The sequence below is a fragment of the Phyllostomus hastatus genome, unplaced genomic scaffold, assembly GCF_019186645.2.
Source record: "Phyllostomus hastatus isolate PE091 unplaced genomic scaffold, TTU_PhHast_1.1 phas_contig_62, whole genome shotgun sequence".
NCBI lineage: Eukaryota > Metazoa > Chordata > Mammalia > Chiroptera > Phyllostomidae > Phyllostomus > Phyllostomus hastatus.
In genome coordinates, this window is record NW_025333921.1 from 13,899,722 (window position 1) to 13,921,157 (window position 21,436).

At 38.8% G+C, this 21,436-nt stretch overlaps 1 protein-coding gene across 1 annotated transcript in view; it reads left to right on the forward strand.

Moving 5' to 3' along the window:
* Positions 1-5,679: 5,679 nt before the first annotated feature.
* KLHDC1 (kelch domain containing 1) overlaps positions 5,680-21,436 on the forward strand; it is an 87,881-nt gene continuing 72,124 nt past the window's right edge. Inside the window, exon 1 of the mRNA XM_045848442.1 lies at positions 5,680-6,641. Coding sequence (XP_045704398.1) covers positions 6,546-6,641 — 96 coding nt within the window. The 5' untranslated portion in view covers positions 5,680-6,545. The remainder of the gene's footprint in view (positions 6,642-21,436) is intronic.

Genomic DNA, 21,436 nt, shown 5'->3' on the forward strand with positions numbered 1-21,436 from the left:
CCTGACTTGAAATAGGCCCTCAGAGTTCTTTGTTATCTATTGTTTGATCCTTACTGTCTGACAATGATTAATGAGCTTCACCTGTATTCCCGTGCAAAATGAACCCAATAAAAGCCCGTTGAGGAAAAGGCTCTTGGTCCTTCCCCTTTGAGAGATCAGCCACCTTTCCTCCCCAAGCAGATCATGTCTTGGTAGACTTATTCTCATCCGTGGCGACCAAGGGGGCACTGTGGGCGCAGCCCCCCCACATGTGGGTACTGTGGTATTCCATGTGCCTCAAAAACAACAACAACAACAACTTTTAAAAAAATAGTGTAAGAGCCCTGGCTGGCATAGCTCAGTGGATTGAGCACAGGCTGCAAACCAAAGTGTTGCAGGTTCGATTCCCAGCCAGGGTACATGCCTGGGTTGCAGGCCATAACCCCCAGCAACTGCACATTGATGTTTCTCTCTCTCTCTCTATCTCCCTCCCTCCCTTCGCTCTCTAAGAATAAAATTTTAAAAAACAAACAAAAGTCTTTTAAAAAATAGTGTTAAGAGATGAATGAAAGAGCAGGATGTCACCTTGTTCAAATTCACCTGGGAACATGTGTGATGGGCAACAAATATTTCAGTGTTCTGCAAATGTTCACAAATGACTGCAAAAGCCCCTAATATTGATTTGGGTGTTATAAGTAAATTTTAGTAAATAGGTGAGTTTGCAAATATGGAATGCAAAAATAATGAAGATTGACTGTATCTGCTTAACTACCTGAAAATAAACAAGAAACAAATGGTTATTATGGACAGAAAAGTGGAGGAAATAAGAGTATAAAATGCTAAAACCCTTAAGTAAAAGGAAACAGGATATTTCCATGGTCCCAATTATCATCCTACAGACTACTGGCTAATAACATACAGGCAAAACTTATGTTTAAAACCAATCTTCATAGGTTACCACCCTAACCAAGCATCAAACTTGCATCACAAATAGTGAGTTAATTTGATATTGTTACTATTATCACTTCTGAAGTATTCTTGCCCAAAATTTAATCTCAACTTAATTAAATCTTGCTCTAACTTTTGGTTTAAGGAAATCACTTTTAAGTATCTCTCAAACCTAACCATGTCTTCCTACAAACCTGGGGCCCTTACCAGGACACCAATTTTGCCATCAGAATTAACTTTCTGAAATGTAATTCTTATTATTTCACTTCCCTACTGAAAATGCTCCAAATCTCCTCATATCAGGATAAAGTAAATAACTCATCTCTTTTTTAAAAAATATATTTTATTGATTATGCTATTACAGTTGTCCCATTTTCCCCCCTTCACTCCCCTCTACCCTGTACACCCCCTCCCACCCACATTCCCTCCTTTAGTTTATGTCCATGGGTTGTACATATAAGTTCTTTGGCTTCTACAGTTCCTATACTATTCTTACCCTCCCCCTGTCTATTTTCTACCTACCATCTATGCTACTTATTCTCTGTACTTTCATCCCCCTCTCTCCTCCTCCCACTCCCCTGTTGATAACCCTCCACATGATCTCCATTTCTGTGGTTCTCCTCCTGTTCTAGTTGTTTGCTTAGTTTGCTTTTGTGTTTGTTTTAGGTGTGGTTGTTAATAATTGTGAGTTTGCTGTCATTTTACTGTTCATATTGTTGATCTTCTTTTTCTTAGATAAATCCTTTTAATATTTCCTATAATAAGGGCTTGGTGATGATGAACTCCTTTAACTTGACCTTATCTGAGAAGCACTTTATCTGCCCTTCCATTCTAAATGAAAGCTTTGCTGGATAGAGCAATCTTGGATGTAGGTCCTTGCCTTTCATGCCTTGGAATACTTCTTTCCAGCCCCTTCTTGCCTGCAAGGTCTCTTTCGAGAAATCAGCTGACAGTCTGATGGGAACTCCTTTGTAGGTTACTGTCTGCTTTTCTCTTGCTGCTTCTAGGATTCTCTCCTTCATTTTAATCTTGGGTAATGTAATGATGATGTGCCTTGGTGTGCTCCTCCTTGGATCCAACTTCTTTGGGACTCTCTGAGCTTCCTGGACTTCCTGGAAGTCTATTTCCTTTGCCAGCTTGGTGAAGTTCTCCTTTATTATTTGTTCAAATAACTTTTCCACTTGTTGCTCTTCCTCTTCCCCTTCTGGCACCCCTATAATTTGGATGTTGGAATGCTTAAACATGTCCTGGAGGTTCCTAAGCCTCTCCTCATTTTTTTTGAATTCTTCTTTCTTCATTCTTTTCTGGTTGGTTGTTTCTTCCTTCAGGTCCACTCCATTGATTTGAGTCCCAGTTTCCTACCCATCACTATTGGTTCCCTGTACATTTTCCTTTATTTCACTTAGCATAGCCCTCATTTTTTAATCTAATTTGTGACCAAATTCAATCAGTTCTGTGAGCATCTTGGTTTCCAGTGTTTTGAACTGTGCATCTGATAGGTTGCCTATCTCTTCATCACTTAGTTGTATATTTTTCTGGAGCGTTGATCTGTTCTTTCATTTGGGCCATTTTTTTTTTTTTTGGTCTCCACATGCCTGCTATGTATAAGGCATGGAGCCTTAGGTGTTCACCTGGGTGGGGAAACCCACTTCACTGGGTTGTGACGTTGTGTGTGGGGAAGGGGTCTGAGAGGGAACAATGGCTCTTGCTCCAGTCTCTGCAGGATTTCAGTCACTTCCACAGCTACCCACAAGCAAATTGGGTGCTTCTGGTGCTGATTCCCATGTGGGTGGGTTTGTGTACATTCTAGGACCCTGTGGGTCTCTCCAACAAACTCTCCTGCAAGGCTGGGAGTTTCTCCTGGTGCATCAACCCCCACAGGTGTTTTCAGTCAATGGTTTTGAAGCAGGAGACAGCATAGGAAGAACTATGAGACTGCAGTACTGTCACTGGCCAGCATTCAGCACCCTGGTTGCCAGGAAACGCCTTTTATCAATTAGGTAGAATAAATAGTAAACCGAGGCAGGGAGGAGGAAGGAGACAAGTCTCACATGCTAACTCAGCAGTCCTAAGCCTGTTCTGATAATATTGCCAGGTGTTTCAATATCACAAGAAACACTATATTAGCAAGAAAGAAAGTCCTTGAAATACTATATAACATTTCCACTATCTGGAAAAGAAAGCCTTGAAATTGTGCTTTCATCCCAAGGCCTGAATGTGGGAGAGGGTCCCTGGTGCCCAAAGAAAGAGCCCATAAAACAACTTTGGTTAATTGCCTACCTCTGGTCAGTATCTGTTTTAGGAGGGAGTCCCTGATGCTTACAGAAAGAGCCCATAGATAACTTTGGAAAGTGCCCCAAATTTTAATTAACGAAATGGAGTCTTGCAGCAAGATAAGGATTCAGGCTAATAGACCCCCCACACATACCTGAGTTTGGGTAGTCACATCCTCCCAGGAAAGCTGGCACCACTTTTCCCTGTTAATCAGTATGTAACTTTTTCCCTCCTATCCCACCGACTATATAAGTCCTGAGAACAAAGGATTCGCTCTCTCTCTTGGGAGCTCTGGGTACTCTTGGCGTTCGGGCCACAGGGCCTCTGGCCACCTGGCCTCAGGCTGCCCAGGGGCTTGCCACCCTGGTCTCCAGCCTCTCTTGCTTTTCTCACCCTGCTTTGCTCTGAAAGTTTGCCTTTCACCCCCTACTCTACCCAGTCCTGTTCTCTTCCATGGAAGCAGACCACTAATAAACTGATTACCTACTACTAGGTTTGCTGATATGTAATTCTTTACATGCATCAGCAAGAAGAACCAGGTCTCTCCCGTCAACAGTTTGAGGGTTTATTTCCCCAGGCTTGGACCCTGGGTTGTGCAGTCTGTCCCTCTCCCCAGTTGTTTCTCCTGGTTTATCTGCATGTGAACGTGGGACCTCCCAGTCCACAATCCCCTGCCTCACTGGGTCCTCCCACTGCTGCCTTGCAGGCCAGCTGCAGCCTTTTGTGCTGCGCCCCACTCCACAATCCACCGCCTTCTTGAGTCTGCCAGCGGCCACCTTGCCCTGCCCTGTTCCTCCAGCTACCACCTTGCTCCGGGTTCTCTCCTCCCTGGCTGCCTGACTCCACCCCTCCTACTGGTCTGGATGAATGTGTCTTTTTTAACTCCTTGGTTGTCAGATTTCCATACAGTTTGGTTTTCTATCAGTTCTGGTTGTTTTTCGCCTTGAAATTGTTGTTGTCCTTCTTTTGGTTGTGTGAGGAGGCACAGTGCGACTATTCTACCTGTGTCTCCATCTTGGATGGAAGTTCTCATCTCTTTCTTTCTCTCCTATTCCTTCTGCCAGGAACACTTTCCTCCCTCTTCACCTCTGTTTGCCTAAACAACTTCCACTCATCTTTCAAGTCTTTACTTGCTCTTGGGAACATTCCCTTAGTCTCCCAAATCTGAGTTGGGGACCCTGTGAGTTTCATGTCTGGTATAATGCTTCAGAGAAGAAAATTAGCATGCTTCATGGGGAGAACATGCATAAATCTGTAAAAAGAATTATTCTAGTAGCAGTAGAAGTTTAAAGCCAGAGGGGATTATGAGATTATAAGCCTTCTAAGAATTCACAAAAATCTTGGTGAGGGCTTTGGAATTCTAGTACAGGTAGAAAGAGGATTCCTGGGACCGAGGTTACATATATTAATAACAACAACTACTACTACCACTGTTACTACCATTTACTGAGCACCTAGCTGCATGCTTACATCAGAGCACTGCTGTGTGCTGCCCACCTTTCTGCCTTAAGTCCTGACTGTCCAACCATCCAAAGTGAATGTTCTAATGATCAACTTACATTATTCACTTCTTGCTTAAGATCCTATGGCCTCGCAGTTAAAGTTCAGACTCAGCATGACAAACAAGGCTGTGTGACTAGCTATTCCAGCTTTATCCTTGGCTGCACCCCACAGTCATTCTCTAGTCATACTGAACTATTTACAGCAGGGATGTCAAACTCACTTTCACCTGTCAATAAATCACAACTTTCCTTTCTGTTCTTCTGCTGTATTTTTTTCCACTTTTCTACTATACTTCTCATTCCATACAGCATGAATTTCTTTACATATTTGTCCCTCTGACTGGACTTTGAAGCCTCTGTAGTGGAACTATGTCTTACACATCTTAAAATTTACTTTTTTTCATTCATTTAGCCAACAAATTTTCCAGTCTAATACAGCCACAGAACCAACTATCTACAGTAAGCAGGCACTTAATAAATGCATCATCAGTAATTGAATGAATTAACTTGTTCTGCATGGTGGGCAGCCACAATTTCTTCGAAGAGTGACTTTGGACAAGTGCATTTACAGGTGCTGGTAGAAATATGATCTTCCCTCTTGGCCTTAGTTTTACTTCTGTAACATCGTTTTATAACAAGCATTAGCCCAGAGAGTAACTTTTCAGCAGTGTGGGCTGTATGATCTTTGCTGCGACTCTTCAGCTCTGCCTACTCAACTAGGTGGTTGTGGTGTAAAAGCAGCCACAGATAACACATACGAGAGTTAGGGTGGCTGTGTACCAATAAAACTTTATGTACAGAAGCTAAAACATTTTAAAAATATTTTTAAAATTTATTTTTAGAGAGAGGGTAAGGGAAGGAGAAAGGGGGAGAAACATCAATGTGTGGTTGCCTCTGGCACGCCCCCTAGTGGGGACCTGGCCAGCAACCCAGGCATGAGCCCTGACTGGGAATCCAACCCGAGACCCTTTGTTTCGCAGCCCCCCACCCCGTTCAATCCACTGAGCTACACCAGCCGGGATCAGATGCTAAATTTGAATTCATTATCATCTTCATGAGTTACACAATATCATTCTTCTGAATTTTTTTCAATCACTCAAACGCTGGAGGCTTGTGAGCCCTACAAAATTAGGTGGTGGACAGGATTTGACCTCCAGGCCTAGTTTGCCAGTATGTTTCAGAAAAATTCCTTAAAAAAAAAGTCTATGAAGTACACATACACTTTCTTTGTATTTTTTAAAAATGTATTGGTTTGAGAGGGAGAGAGAGAAAAACACCGATTTGTTGTTTCCTCTTATACATGCATTCATGGGCTGCTTCTTGCATGTTACCCTGACAAGAGATAGATGGTGCAACGTTGGACCATGCTCTAAACAACTGAGCTGCTGGCCGGGGCTCACACACACCATTCTTGTGGATTACCGTCTCTGCTAATTGCGTGGAAAAGGTGCACACAAAATATTCATTAATATGCTGACTTATGCCACTGCTACATCAGTCCCCGTGGACCAGAAGCCCATTTATCCAGTGAATAAGATACAGTTAGGCGGTACTAACAAAATAACACAACCCCAGGGATATGAAATTGGCTAGTGGCAGGGTTCCGCAGAGCGAGGGCACCTCCCTCACTAGTCAGACCCCAGGCCTCCCTCACTGGCGTGGCCGCTCCAGGCTCGGCCTCTCCGGTGGCTGCAGGACCGCGCAGACGCACAGCTTCCGCCTTCCTCCAATCTCGACCCTCGACGCGTTCCGTTCGTGCGTGGAGGAACCGGGCGGGCGGAGAGGCATCTCCGTGGGCCAGGGCTGCGGGGTGTGGAGCGGGTCGGCCCAGCGACGGCGCGGATGGAGGACTCGCAGGTGTTCTGCGTGGCCGAGGAGCGCAGCGGCCACTGCGCCGTGGTGGACGGAAACTTCCTCTACGTGTGGGGGGGCTACGTGGTAAGGGGAAGAGGCGGGACGGGGCGGACTCGCGCCGGGAGCCCTCTCGGACCGAGTGGACGCGGAGCGCCCGCCCACACGCGGCCCCCAGGCGGGGTGGTTGGCGGCCTAGGCCGGTCCGCGCCTGCCCGCCGCCCCCAGCGCCTGTCCGCTGCCGCCAGCCCCCCCGCCGTGGGCTGCTCTCGGGGTCGCGCCGGGGCTTGGCGCCACACTGCGGGCTAGGAAAGCTTTCAAACCCGGTTGGGGGCTCTTCCCATTCCCACTCTTTCCCACTGTCGCTGCTGTCCAGTGACCCGGGTTTACCCAACACTAAATCAGTTACTGCGCGGTTAATGATCTTTAAATGCTTGCGGAGACCGAAAAGTACACCGAGGGCGCCGTGCTGCATTATCATGTAAATACTTCTTTATCGCCATGGCGCAATAAAAAATTTAAAAAATTGGAAATCACCGAAACATTTAAATATTCCTAAGCAATTTTTAGTGTCATTACTTTACCAAGGACATATACACTCTCAAGGGCATATATACCAAGGAGTGGAATGTTGGGTCACTTGACACACACATCTTAAAATTTGCTTGGAAATTTCACTGTTGCCAAATGGATAATTAGGATTTTTTTTCAAATTTCAAAATAGACTCATTCATATTAGCAACAGTGAACTGAAGAACATGCTTAAAATTTCTTATCACAATGGAGGATTGAATGTATTTGTTTTGTTTCTATAGTCATTGGATTATAGAGTCAAAGATTCTGAAGGTGGGAAGCAGTTCAGGAGCATATGCCAGCCCTTGAATTTACAGATTTTTTTTTTAAGTGAGCCATTTGGAACTTCTACTGAAAGTAGAACCCACGTTTTCTGACTGTCTCAATACTATTATGTGACAGATGTAACATGACTGAATCACTCACTGAAATAAAGTACATACTATCTATGTTAAATGGTCCTCAGATCCAAGTTGGTTTTTGCTGTTTTGTGTGTTTATTTTTAATCTGGTGCAGTATCAGGATAAGAAAATTAGAACTAACCTTTGAGTGACTACTATATCTGGTATGTGCTAGGAACTCTCATACCCCTAATCATATGTAATTTTTACCATACCTTATAAGGTAAGTAATACTTCATTTAAAAATAATAATGATGAATCAATGAGAATGAATAACTTGAATGGCCACTTCAAGGATAGCAAATTCCAACTAGATATATTGGATTCTCAAAGGCTATTTTTTTCTGTAAGTGAACATAAATTAGGTGAGTGTGATGTTTTAATGTCTAATAATTCCACCATTTGTTCTTGATGAAAAAATAGTCTAGACATAATGATGGTTTTATGCAAAGAAATATTTTTATTGTTTTTGAGCTCTGCTATTTGAAGACATAGAGGTGTCAGTCTTCATCTGCTATTTTGATTCTTAATATTGTAAAAGTTAAGTGAAAAATTTTTCAATTAAAATAATAGTTTGTATTATATCTGGTGACAGTATAGATTTCTTTTAGGCCCATACATGAAATGTCTGATTTTTTTATATCTCACTTTAATCTTGAAAATTGTATAATTGATAAAATTCCAGGTCTTTTGGTGTCAGTCAGTGAATAAAAATACTTCCTTCCCTACTATTTATTGATTCAGTGAGTAGTGTGCTGTAAGAACCACCCTGGAAAATACCACACAGGTTTGGTCCTAGATTGTTACTTTTTAAAGTCCAGTGATTATCAGCAGTTAAAGTATGTCTAAGGCATAAGTGAAAGGAAAGAGTGGAAGGCAAAAAGAAGAGGTAACATATCATGGGGAGAAGAATTCTTCCAACAATTGTTTTATTCAGATCCTTTTGAAGGGAAGATAGCTGAAAGGCCCCAGAATCTGAAAGTAACCAAAACCAATAGTCAGTAGTTAAGAATAATGATCAAATGATTCCATATTGCATGTTCCAATCACAATTTTTCATATTTGTTAAAATCTACAAACATATATCCTAAAATTTTTGAATGGCTAAATTACTTTGTTGTCAAACATATTCTATAGGACATTGTATCTGAGAACAGCCCTACCTTTAAACATAAGAGTGCCAATGTTGGTAAAAGTGGTAAGTTTTAATTGGTGTCAAAATATTCTTTCTCTTAGTTTTCCATATCCTTTCCACATTCCTGAAATTCATACAAATGTTAGTGGTGCTACTAGGAACATTTAAAATTTGTGAGTTAGTTTTCCCAAATTTGGGAGAAAATCAGTGTTTCAGCATGTTTGCAGATGACGTGCTTTCCTTTTAAGAGTTAATCATGTGAACAGTTTTATTTCCACAAAACAGTTGGCATTAATACATTTTGCTCTAAACTTTTTCTTATAGTAAATAATATGCTTTAGTACATATTCCTATTTTGGATATGGACTTGAAGCAAGAGAGGTCAATTCAGGAAATATTTGAAAAGAATGAAAGTGGGAGGTTTACAGTGCCAGATATTAAATTATATCACAGTGCTTTAATAATTAAATCACTGGTCCTGATGCAAGTGGAGAAACCATGAGGGACTGGAAAACAAATTACATAAGCAGCCAAGCATACAGACTATTCTGTAGTTAAAAGGTAGCATTTCAAATCTAGAAAAACAATCTCTTATTCAATAAATGGCCCAGGAATAGCTGGAGGAAAATGATAAATGATATTAGAGCCTTAGGATTGAAGACTTAAACGTAGAAAAATTAGGCTATCCTAAACCAGAAAAAAAGATGTGACTCTTGTGAAAACCTTGAGTTGGGAAAAGAAAAACTGAATTGGGAAACACTATACAAGAAAAACATTGATAGGTCTAACTTAAAAAAAAATTATTCTGTACTTTTTAAATAGTAACTTTTGAATGCAGTAACTCTCACTGTAAATAGTGAGAAGGCAAACGACAAACTGGAGAAAGTATTTGCAACATATAATAGGTAAAGTTCCAGTGAAAATAAAGATTAATATCTCCATTGAAAAGTGAGCAATGAATATGCATAATTTACAAAAGAAGGAATACAAATATAATGTGAATCAAAACAACCCACTTGAAAATAAAGATTTTTCTTCTCCAATTTGCAAATATTAAAAAGAATTTTTGAGAAGACCTTGGAGAAATGAATTACTCCTACACTGGTAACAGAAGTGTAAATTTGTGTAACCTTTCTGAGTAGAAATTTAGCAAGGTGTAGCAAAAGCCTTGAGTGTATATTCTCTCTAATGTAATAGTTCCACTTTATATATTCATAGGTGGTCACATAAACCATCTATGTCACGTGAAAGACATTCTTTTTAGATGCCCAGTATTTTAACCTCCTTCCTCTATTTGTAGTATCTCCTGCTGAGGGAGTCTTATTGGGGTATTTATTTCAGTTGTCTGACTACCTCCTACCTGCCCCCATAGGATGTAAATTCTATAAAGATAAAGATTTTGTTCCCCATTATATCCCTCGTGTCTAGAATGGGGTATAGCAGGTGCCCAATTAAAAGAACCCAAGTGCCAGTTATTTGCTTTTCCAGCCTCACTTGCAGCTAAGTTGTGGGCAAGTGGCTCAGACTTTGTTAGATGAATCTGTAATAGATTTGGATTCAGGAATAAAGATATAAAACTCAGGACCTGAAGAGGATCCTTACCCAGCAATAGAATTTGTAAGATGATCAAGGTCCCAGGCATAAAAGGTGTTGCTGCAAGCTGCAGTGTGGTGCTCACTAGACCTGTGTTTTGGCATGGTTTCAGACCTTGCTCCTCCTCATATAGATCAGAGGCTGCTTCTTCGGCCTGCCCGATTCCGTGTGTGCCTTAATATTCACTTCTTAAGATTTTATTTTCTTCATACATTTTTAAAGATTTTATTTATTTATTTTTAGAGAAAGGGGTAGGGAGGGAGAAAGAGGGAGAGAAACATCAATGTGCAAGAGATACATCTATCAGTTGCCTCTCAAACACCCCAACCTGGGGACCTGGCCCACAACCCAGGCATGTGCCCCAACTGGGAATCAAACCAGTGACCTTTCAGTTTGCAGTCTGGCATTCAATCCACTGAGCCACACCAGTCAAGGCTTATTTTCTTAGTTTTAAAATTCAAAGTGTATGTACAAAAGAATGTGTAAAATGAGTATCATTAAAAGGTAAACGTGTTTAACTTCCAGATTAAGAAATGGACTAGAGCCAGTGCCTTGGAAGATTCCTGTTTCTGCTTTCTGATTATAATATTCCTCCCACTCCCACAGGGTTCCACTATCTTGATTTCTTGTTAATCACTGTTTTCTTTATAGTTTTACCACAGTACATCTATTTCTAAACAATTTATTATTTGGTTTTGGAATTATAACATGTGTTTTCTTTGATGACTTAATTCTTTTAGATTGCATTACATGTTTTAGTTTTAGATTCAGACATTGCTGTATTCAGCTGGTGTGCACTTGTACGTCTGTACCAGTTTTTATTTGGTATCCATTCTGGTTGGTCAGTGTCCATGCTGCCTGGTTTTGAAATATTTTGAAAATCATCACTGGATTCATTCATTTGTTGTATGTACCTGTGTAATCTTCTATTGTGTGAATTTACTGCAATTTATTTATCCCCTCCACTATTGATGAATACTCGAATGTTTCTTTTTTCTTTTTTTTTAGTATTATAAAGAAAGCTACACTGAACACTTTTATAATGTGTCTCTTATTATACATGCATAAGGCCGCATACACTATCTAGGGCATATACCAAGGAATGAAATGGTTGTCACTAGGTACACACATCTCTGAATTTACTTGGGAATGTCACTGTTGCCAAAATATTTGTGTTGACTTACACTTCCACCAACATCCTCCTTGCTCTGCATCCTTGACAACATCTGGTACCATCTGGCATATTTCATTGTAGGTTTTGTTTGCTTTTCCTTGATTACTAATAAAGTTGAGTATCTTCATAACTTTATGGACTATTTGTGTTTCCTCTGCTGTAAAAATGCTGCTTCATACCTTTTGCTCATTTGTCTATTGGATCGTCTTTTCTTACCAATTTATAGGAATTCTTTAAATATATAGTTGTATGAGTTCAATATGTCTTCTCAGTTTGTAGCTTGTTTTTGTACTTTCTTGATGATTGTCTTTTGTCCAACAGAAGTTAATTTTAATGTAACTTCAGTTTTTTCCTTAATGATTTGTGCTTTCCTTAAGAATCTTTCCCATTGTGGAAATCATGAAGCTTCCTATAATGTCTTCTAAACAATTTTTAGTTTTGCTTTTCATGTTTAAATCTTTCTTTTAATCAGAATTTTTTGTTTGGCTTCAGCTAGGGATCCAATTTTATTATCTTTTTAATAAGAATAACCCATTCTTATGTTATATTGATTGGTTGCCTCTTGTGTGTATCCCAGTCAGGAACTGAACCCACAACCTGGGCATGTGCCCTGATGGGGAATTCAACTGGCAACCTTTTACTTTGCGTGATGACGCCCAACCAACGAAGCCACATGAGTCAGGGCTCTTTGTGTTTATTCTTGTGACAGATTCACATTATCTAAATTACAACAGCTTTATTAGAAGCCTAAATATTGGGCAGTAAAAGCCCTATCCCCACCCTATCTTGTTCTTTGGGAATATTTGGTTATTTAGGGCCTTTTGTTCTTTTGTATAAATTTTTTTTAAGATTTTATTTATTTATTTTTAGAGAGGGAAGGGAGAGAGAGAGGGAGAGAGAGAGAGAAACATCAATGTGCAGTTGCTGGGGGCTGTGGCCTGCAACCCAGGCATATGCCCTGACTGGGAATTGAACCTGCAACACTTTGGTTTGCAGCCCACACTCAATTCTCTGAGCTACACCAGGCAGGGCTGTATAAATTTTCTGTACTATTTTTATTATAGTAAATTATATAAAACATATAATTTACCACTTTAACCATAGTGTGGTGTGCAATTTAGTGGCATTGATTATATTCACAGTGTTGTACAATGTGGCCTTTATCTGATTCCAAAACTCATTACTCCAAACAAATACTCTGTGCCCATTATGCAGACTCTCCCTCCTTCCTTGTCCCAGTTCCTAGTAGCTTCTAGTCTTTTTCTCTATGAATTTGCCTTTTTCTGGATAATTCATATAACTAAAAGGGAATCATACAATATATGTCTTTTTTAAAGTCTGGCTTATTTCACTTAGCATAATGTTTTCAAAGTTTACCTATGTTGTAGTATGTATCAACACTTCATATTTTTTTTAATAAGGCTGAATAAGATTACATTGTGTGCATATACCACCTTTTGCTTATTCAACACTTGGGTTGTTGCCACTTTTGTGTATTGAGCATAGTGCTGCCATGCAGATTGGCATATAAGTATCTGAGCCCCTGTTTTCAATTCTTCTGGGTACCTAGGAGTGGAATTGCTAGGCCAGATGGTTGATTATCCTACATTTAACTTGTAGAGGAACTGCCCATTGTTTTCCACAGTGCTTCTTCATTTGTATAAACTTCACAGTCAGATTGTCAAATAAAATACTCTATTGGGTTTTATGTTCCTGTATTCAATCTTTAGATCATTTGAGGGTGGTAAACCTGTTATGATATTGAGACTTAATACAATTATGTAGTATATCTCTCTATGCAGGACTTTTTGATATCATTCAAGAAAGTTTTTTTTAAAGGTTTTATTTATTTTTAGAGAGAGGGGAAGGGAGGGAGAAAGAGAGGGAAAAACATCAATGTGTGGTTGCCTATCATGTGGCCCCCACTAGGGACATGGCCTGCAACCATGTCCCAGTGTGGGACATGGGAAAGAGAGGGAAAAACATCAATGTGTGGTTGCCTATCATGTGGCCCCCACTAGGGACATGGCCTGCAACCCAAGTATGTGCTCTGACTGTGCATCGAACTGGTAACCCTTTGTTTCACAGCCCTTGCTCAATCCACTGAGCTACACTAGCCAGGGCTCAAGAAAGTTTTATAGTGTCTTCATAGGGATCTTGTACACCTTTGGTTGGGTTTATTCTTAGTTTTATATTTTTTTATTCCTTTTTTAAAAGATTTTATTTATCTATTGTTAGAAAGAGGGGAAGGGAAGGAGAAAGAAGGGAAGGGAAGGAGAAAGACGGAGAGAAACATCAGTGTGTGGTTGCTGCTCACATGCCCCACAGTGGGGACCTGGTCTGCAACCCTGGCATGTGCCCTGACTGGGAATTGAACCCATGACCCTTTGGTTCCCAGGTCCGTGCTCAATCCACTGGGCTTCACCAGCCAGGGCTATATTTTTTATTTCTATTGTTAATTTTTTAAAACTAAATATCCTGATTGTTGCTCGTGTTTTGAAATACAATGGACTTTTGAATACTTTTTATTTTCTGGCAAGCCTTCTCAATTTATGTTCTTATAATTCTTATGTTAATTTTCTTTTTATCTGCTATGTAGATAGCAATATAATCTGCAAGTAATGACAGTTTTGTTTCTCACATTCGAATTTTTATTCCTTTTTATTTCTCTTTCTTTACTGGTGGGCCTTAAGTACAATGTTTAATAGAATCCATTTTTTTTGTTATTGTTCCTAATCTCAGAAGGATTGTTTTCAACTACTAAGTTTGATATTTGCTTTAGGGTTTTGTTTTTTTGTAGATTAACTTTTTTTAAATTGAGGTAGTACCCTTCTATCCGATTTTCAATGTTTAAATGTTTAATTTTGGAGATTTTTCTACATTACACTGAGATAAGGTTTTTTTCCTCTTTTTTCCTGTTAATGTGATGATTTATGTTAATATGTATTATTAAACCAATGTTGTTTTCCTTGAATTAAACACAAATTAGTGTAATATATTTCATTTTTTGTACACTACTGGATCCTGTCTGATAATTTTTTAAAAGGATTTTTTACATCTATGTTCATTAGCGGATTGGGTAATGCCCTTTCTTTTTATTCTGGAATAGTTTTTGTAAGATTGAATTATTTGTTTTTTGAATGTTTGAAAGAACTAATCCATAAAACTATTTGGGCTTTGTACTTTGTGGGATTTTAAATCTCTGATTCAATCTATTTAAAGTTGTGGGACTGCTTAGATTTTTCTTGAGTCAGGTTTGATAAGATTTTCTCATTTTCTCATCCCTATCTCCACCTCAAGAAATCTATCTAGTTTCATTTAGGCTTTTAAATTTATTGGCATGAACTTAAATTGCTCATAGTATTCTCTATTTGATTTCTGTAAGTATGTTTCCTTTCCATTCCTAAAATTAAATGGTTCCTTTTTTTTTCTTGAATAATCTTACCAGAGGTAGATTAACCTTCTGAAACACCAGTATTTGGTTTACTTGATATTTTCTGCTGTATTTTTTTATTTCATTAATATCTTTTTCCTTTTTATTTCTTCCTACTTTCTTTGGGTTGATTATGCTATTATTTCTTGAACTTCTGAAGTTGGATGCTGAACTCATTCTTTTTGAGACTTAAAATTTTTTTAAAGATTTTATTTATTTATTTTTAGAGAAGGTAATGGGAGGGAGAAAGAGTGGGAGAGAAACATCGATGTGCCAGAGATACATTGATTGGCCTATAACCCAGGTGTGTGCCCTGACTGTGAATTGAACCAGCGACCTTTCAGTTTGCAGGTCGGCACTCAATCCACTGAGCCACACCAGCCAGGACAAGGCTTTAAAAAATTTAATTAAGTATGTTAGGCTATATTTTTTTCCTGATATCTTTTTAGTTGTATTCTTCAAGTTTTGGCCAGAAGTACTAATATTTTGTCATTTTACAGTTCTGATATTTTATATTTCCCATTATTATTTATTTGGCCCATAAGTTATTTAGGAAAATATTTTAGATTTCTAAACTTATGCTATTTTTATAGTTAGCTTTCTGTTATTAATTTCTAACTTAATTGTGTTATACTCGGAGAACATAGTCTGTATCTATTTGATAGTATGTTGAGGCTTGCTTTAAGGATTAAGCTATGTGACCAATTATCATAAACATACACTTTGTTTTTATATCATATGAGGTGTTTATATACATTCATTTTATCAAATTTGCAAATTGTGTTGTTTAAATCTCCTATGTTGTTTTTGATTATTTTATTTCCCATTCTTTCAATTACTGTAACAGGTTTAAAAACTCCTGCTCTAATGTAGATTTGTTAGTGTCTCCGTATGGTCCTGTTAGTTTTTACTTTATATGCATTTTTAGGCTACCTCTTTGGGTAGATATGAATTCAGATCTTTTGGGTTAATTGAACATTTTCGTGTTTTATAATGATCCTCTTTATCTGTAGTAATGTTATTTGCCTTAAAATCTATTTGCCAGTATTAACACAGCCACACCATCTTTCTTTTGGCTGATATTTGCATGGCGTATCTTTTTCTACCTCTTAATGGAAACTGTGTATCTTTATATTTTAGATGTGGCTTCTAATCTGAAAATAGTTGGATCTTATTTTTATCCAGTCTGACATGTGTATTTTATCCAGAGAGTTAAGCCTATATTCACTTAATGTAATTCTGATATACTTTTTTTTCAGATGTGCTTTATATTTGTCTCTATTTCACTTCTTCTTGATTTTGAGGATTGCTTGTACTTTTTATTATCTTCCTATATTTTCTCTTTCCTTGTATAGACATTATATGATAAATTTCTAGCCATATATTAGTTAGTTTACTTATTTCAACATGAATACTCCACAAAGTTCAAAGTCAGTAATTTTCCTTCTTCCCAAAGAGCTCAAATACTTCAAAAGTTTTAAGTTTGGTCACCCCTTTACCTAGTTATTCCTGTCCTGTTATATACCCTCCCCTACCCCAATTAGGCACCAAAGCATGTTTAGCGCTTTTTTTATGTTTAAATTCATCCACATATTTACCAATATCTTGTAATACTATTCCTTGTTGCACTTCAGACAATTTTCTTTTCCTTAAATTAGCACAGCTATTACTTTCTTCAAATAGGGGTCTGTTATTGACCAAATGTCTCAACTTTTGTTTGTCTGAAAATTTCTTTATTTCAGCTTAGTTTTTAAAAGTTATTTCACTGGGTGTAGGATTCTGGGTCAATAGTTGCTTTTGTTAAACACAATTGTTAATATTACTTAGTCTTATATTCTACTAATGAGAATTCAGTTGGTCTATTCATTTGAAGGTGATTTGTCTTATTTCTAACAGGTTTAAAGAATATCTTTTCTTTGATGTTCTGTAGTTTTACTATGAGGTGTATAGTTAGGAATTTCTAGGACTTCATAGATTTCAAGGATTGATGATTTGGAAAACTCTCAGCATTATCTCTTCAAATATTGCCTCTTTCTCATTCTCTCCATCACATCCTAATGTAATGCTGATTAGATACATTTTTTTTTCTTTCTCCATGTCTCTTAACTTCTTTTCTATATACTCCATGTATCTGGGCTATATTCCTGGATAAATCAGTTAACTAGGCCTCTTTTAGCAAAAGCTTGAGAAGAGTAATTTTAGTGGAGCAATACGCTCAGAAGCTAAATTAATCTGAAGTGACAAGAGAATGAGAGGTAAAACGTCCGCCATAGTTAGTAAGGAAGCTTTTTCTGAAGGAAGCAGAGAAATAGAAGCAGTTAGGAGAGAGTTGGGATTTTTTTTAATGTAGAAAAGAGGGGCTTCCGGCCAAGATGGAGGTATAGGTAGATATGCTTAGCTTCCTCACACAACCAAAAGAAGGATAACAACCAATTTAAACACACACACACACACACACACACACACACAAAGCAACCAAAACTTCCTGAAAATCAAACTGCATGGAAGTTGACAACCAAGGAGTTAAAGAAGACACATTCATCCAGAGTGGTAGGAGGGGTGGAAACAGGCAGCTGGGGTAGAGAGGATGTGTGGCAAGGCAGTGACTGGCAGACCAGGCAGTCCCACATTCACATGTGGATAAGCTGGGCAGAACAACTGGGGAGCAAGACAGACCACACAACCCAGGGCTCTAGTGTTGGAAAATAAAGTCTCAAGACCTCTGGCTGTAAAAATCTGTGGGGGTGGCAGTGGCAGGAGAAACTACTAGTCTCACAGGAGAGCCCATTGGAGGGGCCTGTGGGGTCCCAGAATGTACACAGGCCCACCATCCACCTGGGAATAAGCACCAGGGCAGCACCTGAAAGAGCACAATTTGCTTAGAGGGAAATGGGGGAAGTGACTGAAAGTGGGGGGAAAGCAGAGCAAGCAGCATCATCCCCTCTCTAACCCCTCCCCCACATACAGTGACACAACACAGAGAAGTGGGATGCCTCACCCTGGTGAATCCCTAAGGCTCTGCCCCTTATAATGGAACAGGTGTGCCAAGACAAAAAAGTATGGCCCCAAGAAAGAACAGATCAAAACTCCAGAAAGAGAACTAAGTGACAAGGAGGTAGCCAACCTGTCAGATACAGAGTTCAAAACAGGTAATCAGGATGATCACTGGAATGATTGAGTACAGCCACAGAATAAAGGAAGAAGTGAAGTCTATGCAAAGTGAAATAAAAATATATGGGGAACCAACAGTGAAGGGAGGGGAAACTAGTACTCAAATCAATGATTTGGAACAAAGGGAAGAAATAAACAGCCAACCAGAACAGAATGAAGAAACAAGAATTTAAAAAAAAAAAGAGAGAGAGGATTAGGAACCTCTGGGACCATTCTAAACATTCCAACATCCAAATCAAAGGGGTGCTGAAAGGAGAAGAGGAACACCAAGAAATTGAAAACTTATTTGAAAACATAATGAAGAAGAACTTCCCCAATCTGACAAAGGAACTAGACTACTAGTCCAGGAAGCTCATAGTCCCAAAGAAGTTGGACCCAAGGAGGAACATATTAATGCACATCATATTTAAATTACCCAACATTAAAGAGGAGAGAATCTTAAAGGCAGCAAAAGAAGAGAGTTAGCTACAAAGGATTTCCCATAAGACCATCAGCTGATTTCTCAAAAGAAAACTTGCAGGCAAGAAGGGGTTGGAAAGAATAATTCCAAATCATGAAAGGCAAGGACCTACATCCAGTATTACTCTATCCAGCAAAGCTGTCTTTTAGAATGGAAGGACAGATAAAGTGTTTCTCAGATAAGGTCAAGTTAAAGGAGTTCATCATCACCAAGCCCTTATTATAAGGAATGTTAAAGAGACTTATCCAAGAAAAAGAAGAACAAAACTATGAACAATAAAATGACAACAAACACAAGTATCAATACCTGAACCAACAAAAACAAACTGAACAAACAGAACAGGAACAGAATCACAGAAATGGAGATCACATGGAGGGTTATCAGTGGGGCAGGGGAGAATGGGGGAAAAGGTACAGGGAATAAAAAGCATAAATGGTAGGTAGAAAATAGACAGGGGGAGGTTAAGAATAGTATAGGAACTGTAGAAACCAAAGAACTTAAATGTACAACCCATGGGCATGAACTAAGGGGGTTAAGGGAAAGCTGTAGGGAATGGGGGTACCAGGCAGAGGGGTATAAATGGAAGAAAAAGACTAGGACAACTGTAATGCATCAATCAATAAAATATACTAAAAAAAGGAAAAGATGATATCCATAGGAATGATCTAGTAGAGGAGGAAAACTTGATGATGTAGAATAGAAGAGATAATTTTGGAGTGAAATCTCAGAGAAAAGGAGCTAGGTCCAAATTTTTCAAGTCTGTGCTTTTGTGTTTTTGTACCACCCCTTATATTTTTCAGTTTGTTTTGGGTTTTATTTTTTTAATGTTTTATTCTTTATGCTATTATAGTTGTCCCAGTTTTGCCCCCTTCAGTCGCCTCCATCCAGCTTGTCCTGCACTTCCATAGTCAATCCCTATACTGTTGACCATGTCCATGGGTCCTTCATATATGCTCCTTGACTAATGCCTTCACCTTCCTGCAAACAGTCCCCATCTCCCTCCTCCCCTCTTATTACAGCTGCCAGTCTATTCCATGATCCTATTGCCTCTGGCTCCATTTTTCTCATTAGTTTATTTGATTCATTAGATTTTTGTCATAAGTGAGATCATGTGGTATTTGTCTTTTACCAACTGGCTTATTTCACTTAGCTTAGTAGTCTCCAGATCCATCCATGCTGTCACAAAAGGTAGGAATTCCTTCTTTTTTTTTCTGCTGTGTTACTACATATTTCCATTGTGTAAATATACCATAGTTTTTTAATCCACTTATCTACTGATGGACATTTAGGCTATTTCCAATTCTTGGCTATTGTAAATAACACTGCTATGAACATAGAAGTGCATAAATTCTTTTGAATTGGTGTTTTGGGTTTCTTAGGTTATATTCCCAGCAGTGGAATTATAGGGTCAAAAGGTAGTTCCACTTTTAATTTTTTGAGAAAATTCCATACTGTTTTCCCCAGTAGCTGCACCAGTTTGCATTCCTGCCAACAGTGCACTAGGGTTCCCTTTTCTCCACATCCTCACCAGCACTTGTTTGTTGGTTTATTAATGATGGCCATTTTGGCAGGTGTGAGGTGATACCTCATTGTGGTTTTAATTTGCATCTCTCTGATGGCTAATGATGTTGAGCATCTTTTCATATGTCCTCCTTGGAGAAGTGTCTGTTCAGGTCCGTTGCCCATTTTTTATTGGATTGTTTGTCTTTCTGGTGTTGAGTTGTGTGAGTTCTTTATATATTTTGGAGATCAAACCCTTGTCTGATATATCATTGGAGATATGTTCTCCCATACAGTCAGTTCCTTCTCCTTTTGATGATGGTTTCTTTAGCCATGCAGAAGCTTTTTAATTTGATGTAGTCCCATTTGTTTATTTTTTCTTTTATTTCCCTTGCCCTACGTTGGGTGTGTCCAACTCATTTTCACTGGGGGCCACATCAGCCTTGCGGTTGCCTTCAAAGGGCCAAATGTAATTTTAGGACTGTATAAATGTAACTACTCCTTAACTGTTAAGGAGTTGAAATTACATTCGTTGAAAGTAAAAACAGTCTCATCAATAAATGGTGTTGAGAGAACTGATTTGTACATGCAAAAAAATGAACGTAGACCACCAAGTTACACCATACACCAGAATAAACTCAAAGTGGATAAAAGTCTTAACTATAAGTTGTGACACCATAAAAGTCCTAGTGGAAAATATAGACAGTAAAATTTCAGATATCTCACATAGCAATGTTTTTGCCAGAGTATCTCCTAGGACATTCATTATATGCTTATGCCCCCTTTGTCAAATACGAATTGACCATAGAGACACGGGTTTATTTTTGGGCTCTCTGTTCTGTTCCATTGATCCATGTGTCTGTTCTTCTACAAGGACCAGACTGTACCACCCCTTTCAAAAAGATTAGTGAAAGAGACTTTTCTTTATAATCAGGCCTTGCAGTCAGTTTAATTAAACAGGTATTCACTTACCTATTCACTCACTCAGTCAATAAATATTCAATTTGCCTTTTATGTATCAGGCACTGTGTTAGGCTCTGAGAACGAAATTATAACAACACAGACATGATGCATACACTCACGAAGCTTATAGGTTAGTGGGGGTGGTGGGTGGGAGTGCTTCAGGCCAAGGACTTTGAAGGAGAAGTACAGGATTGTATGGGAGCATATAATAGGGAACTTAGGCTTTTAACCCTATTTTGATATAATAAAGCAGGGACATTTAAGATGTTCCCAAAGAATGAGTTAGCCAGACAAATTCTGGGAAGCATTCCTAGAGAGAAAATCATAGTTGAATGCCGTATTGCAGCAAGGAACTTACAGAGGCTTAGGAATTGAAAGAAGACTAGAGCATAATGAATGAAAGATGAGATGAACTTTGGAGGGATGGTAGGTACCAAATAGTACAGAATCGTAAGAATTTTAGACTACCCTGAGAGTAC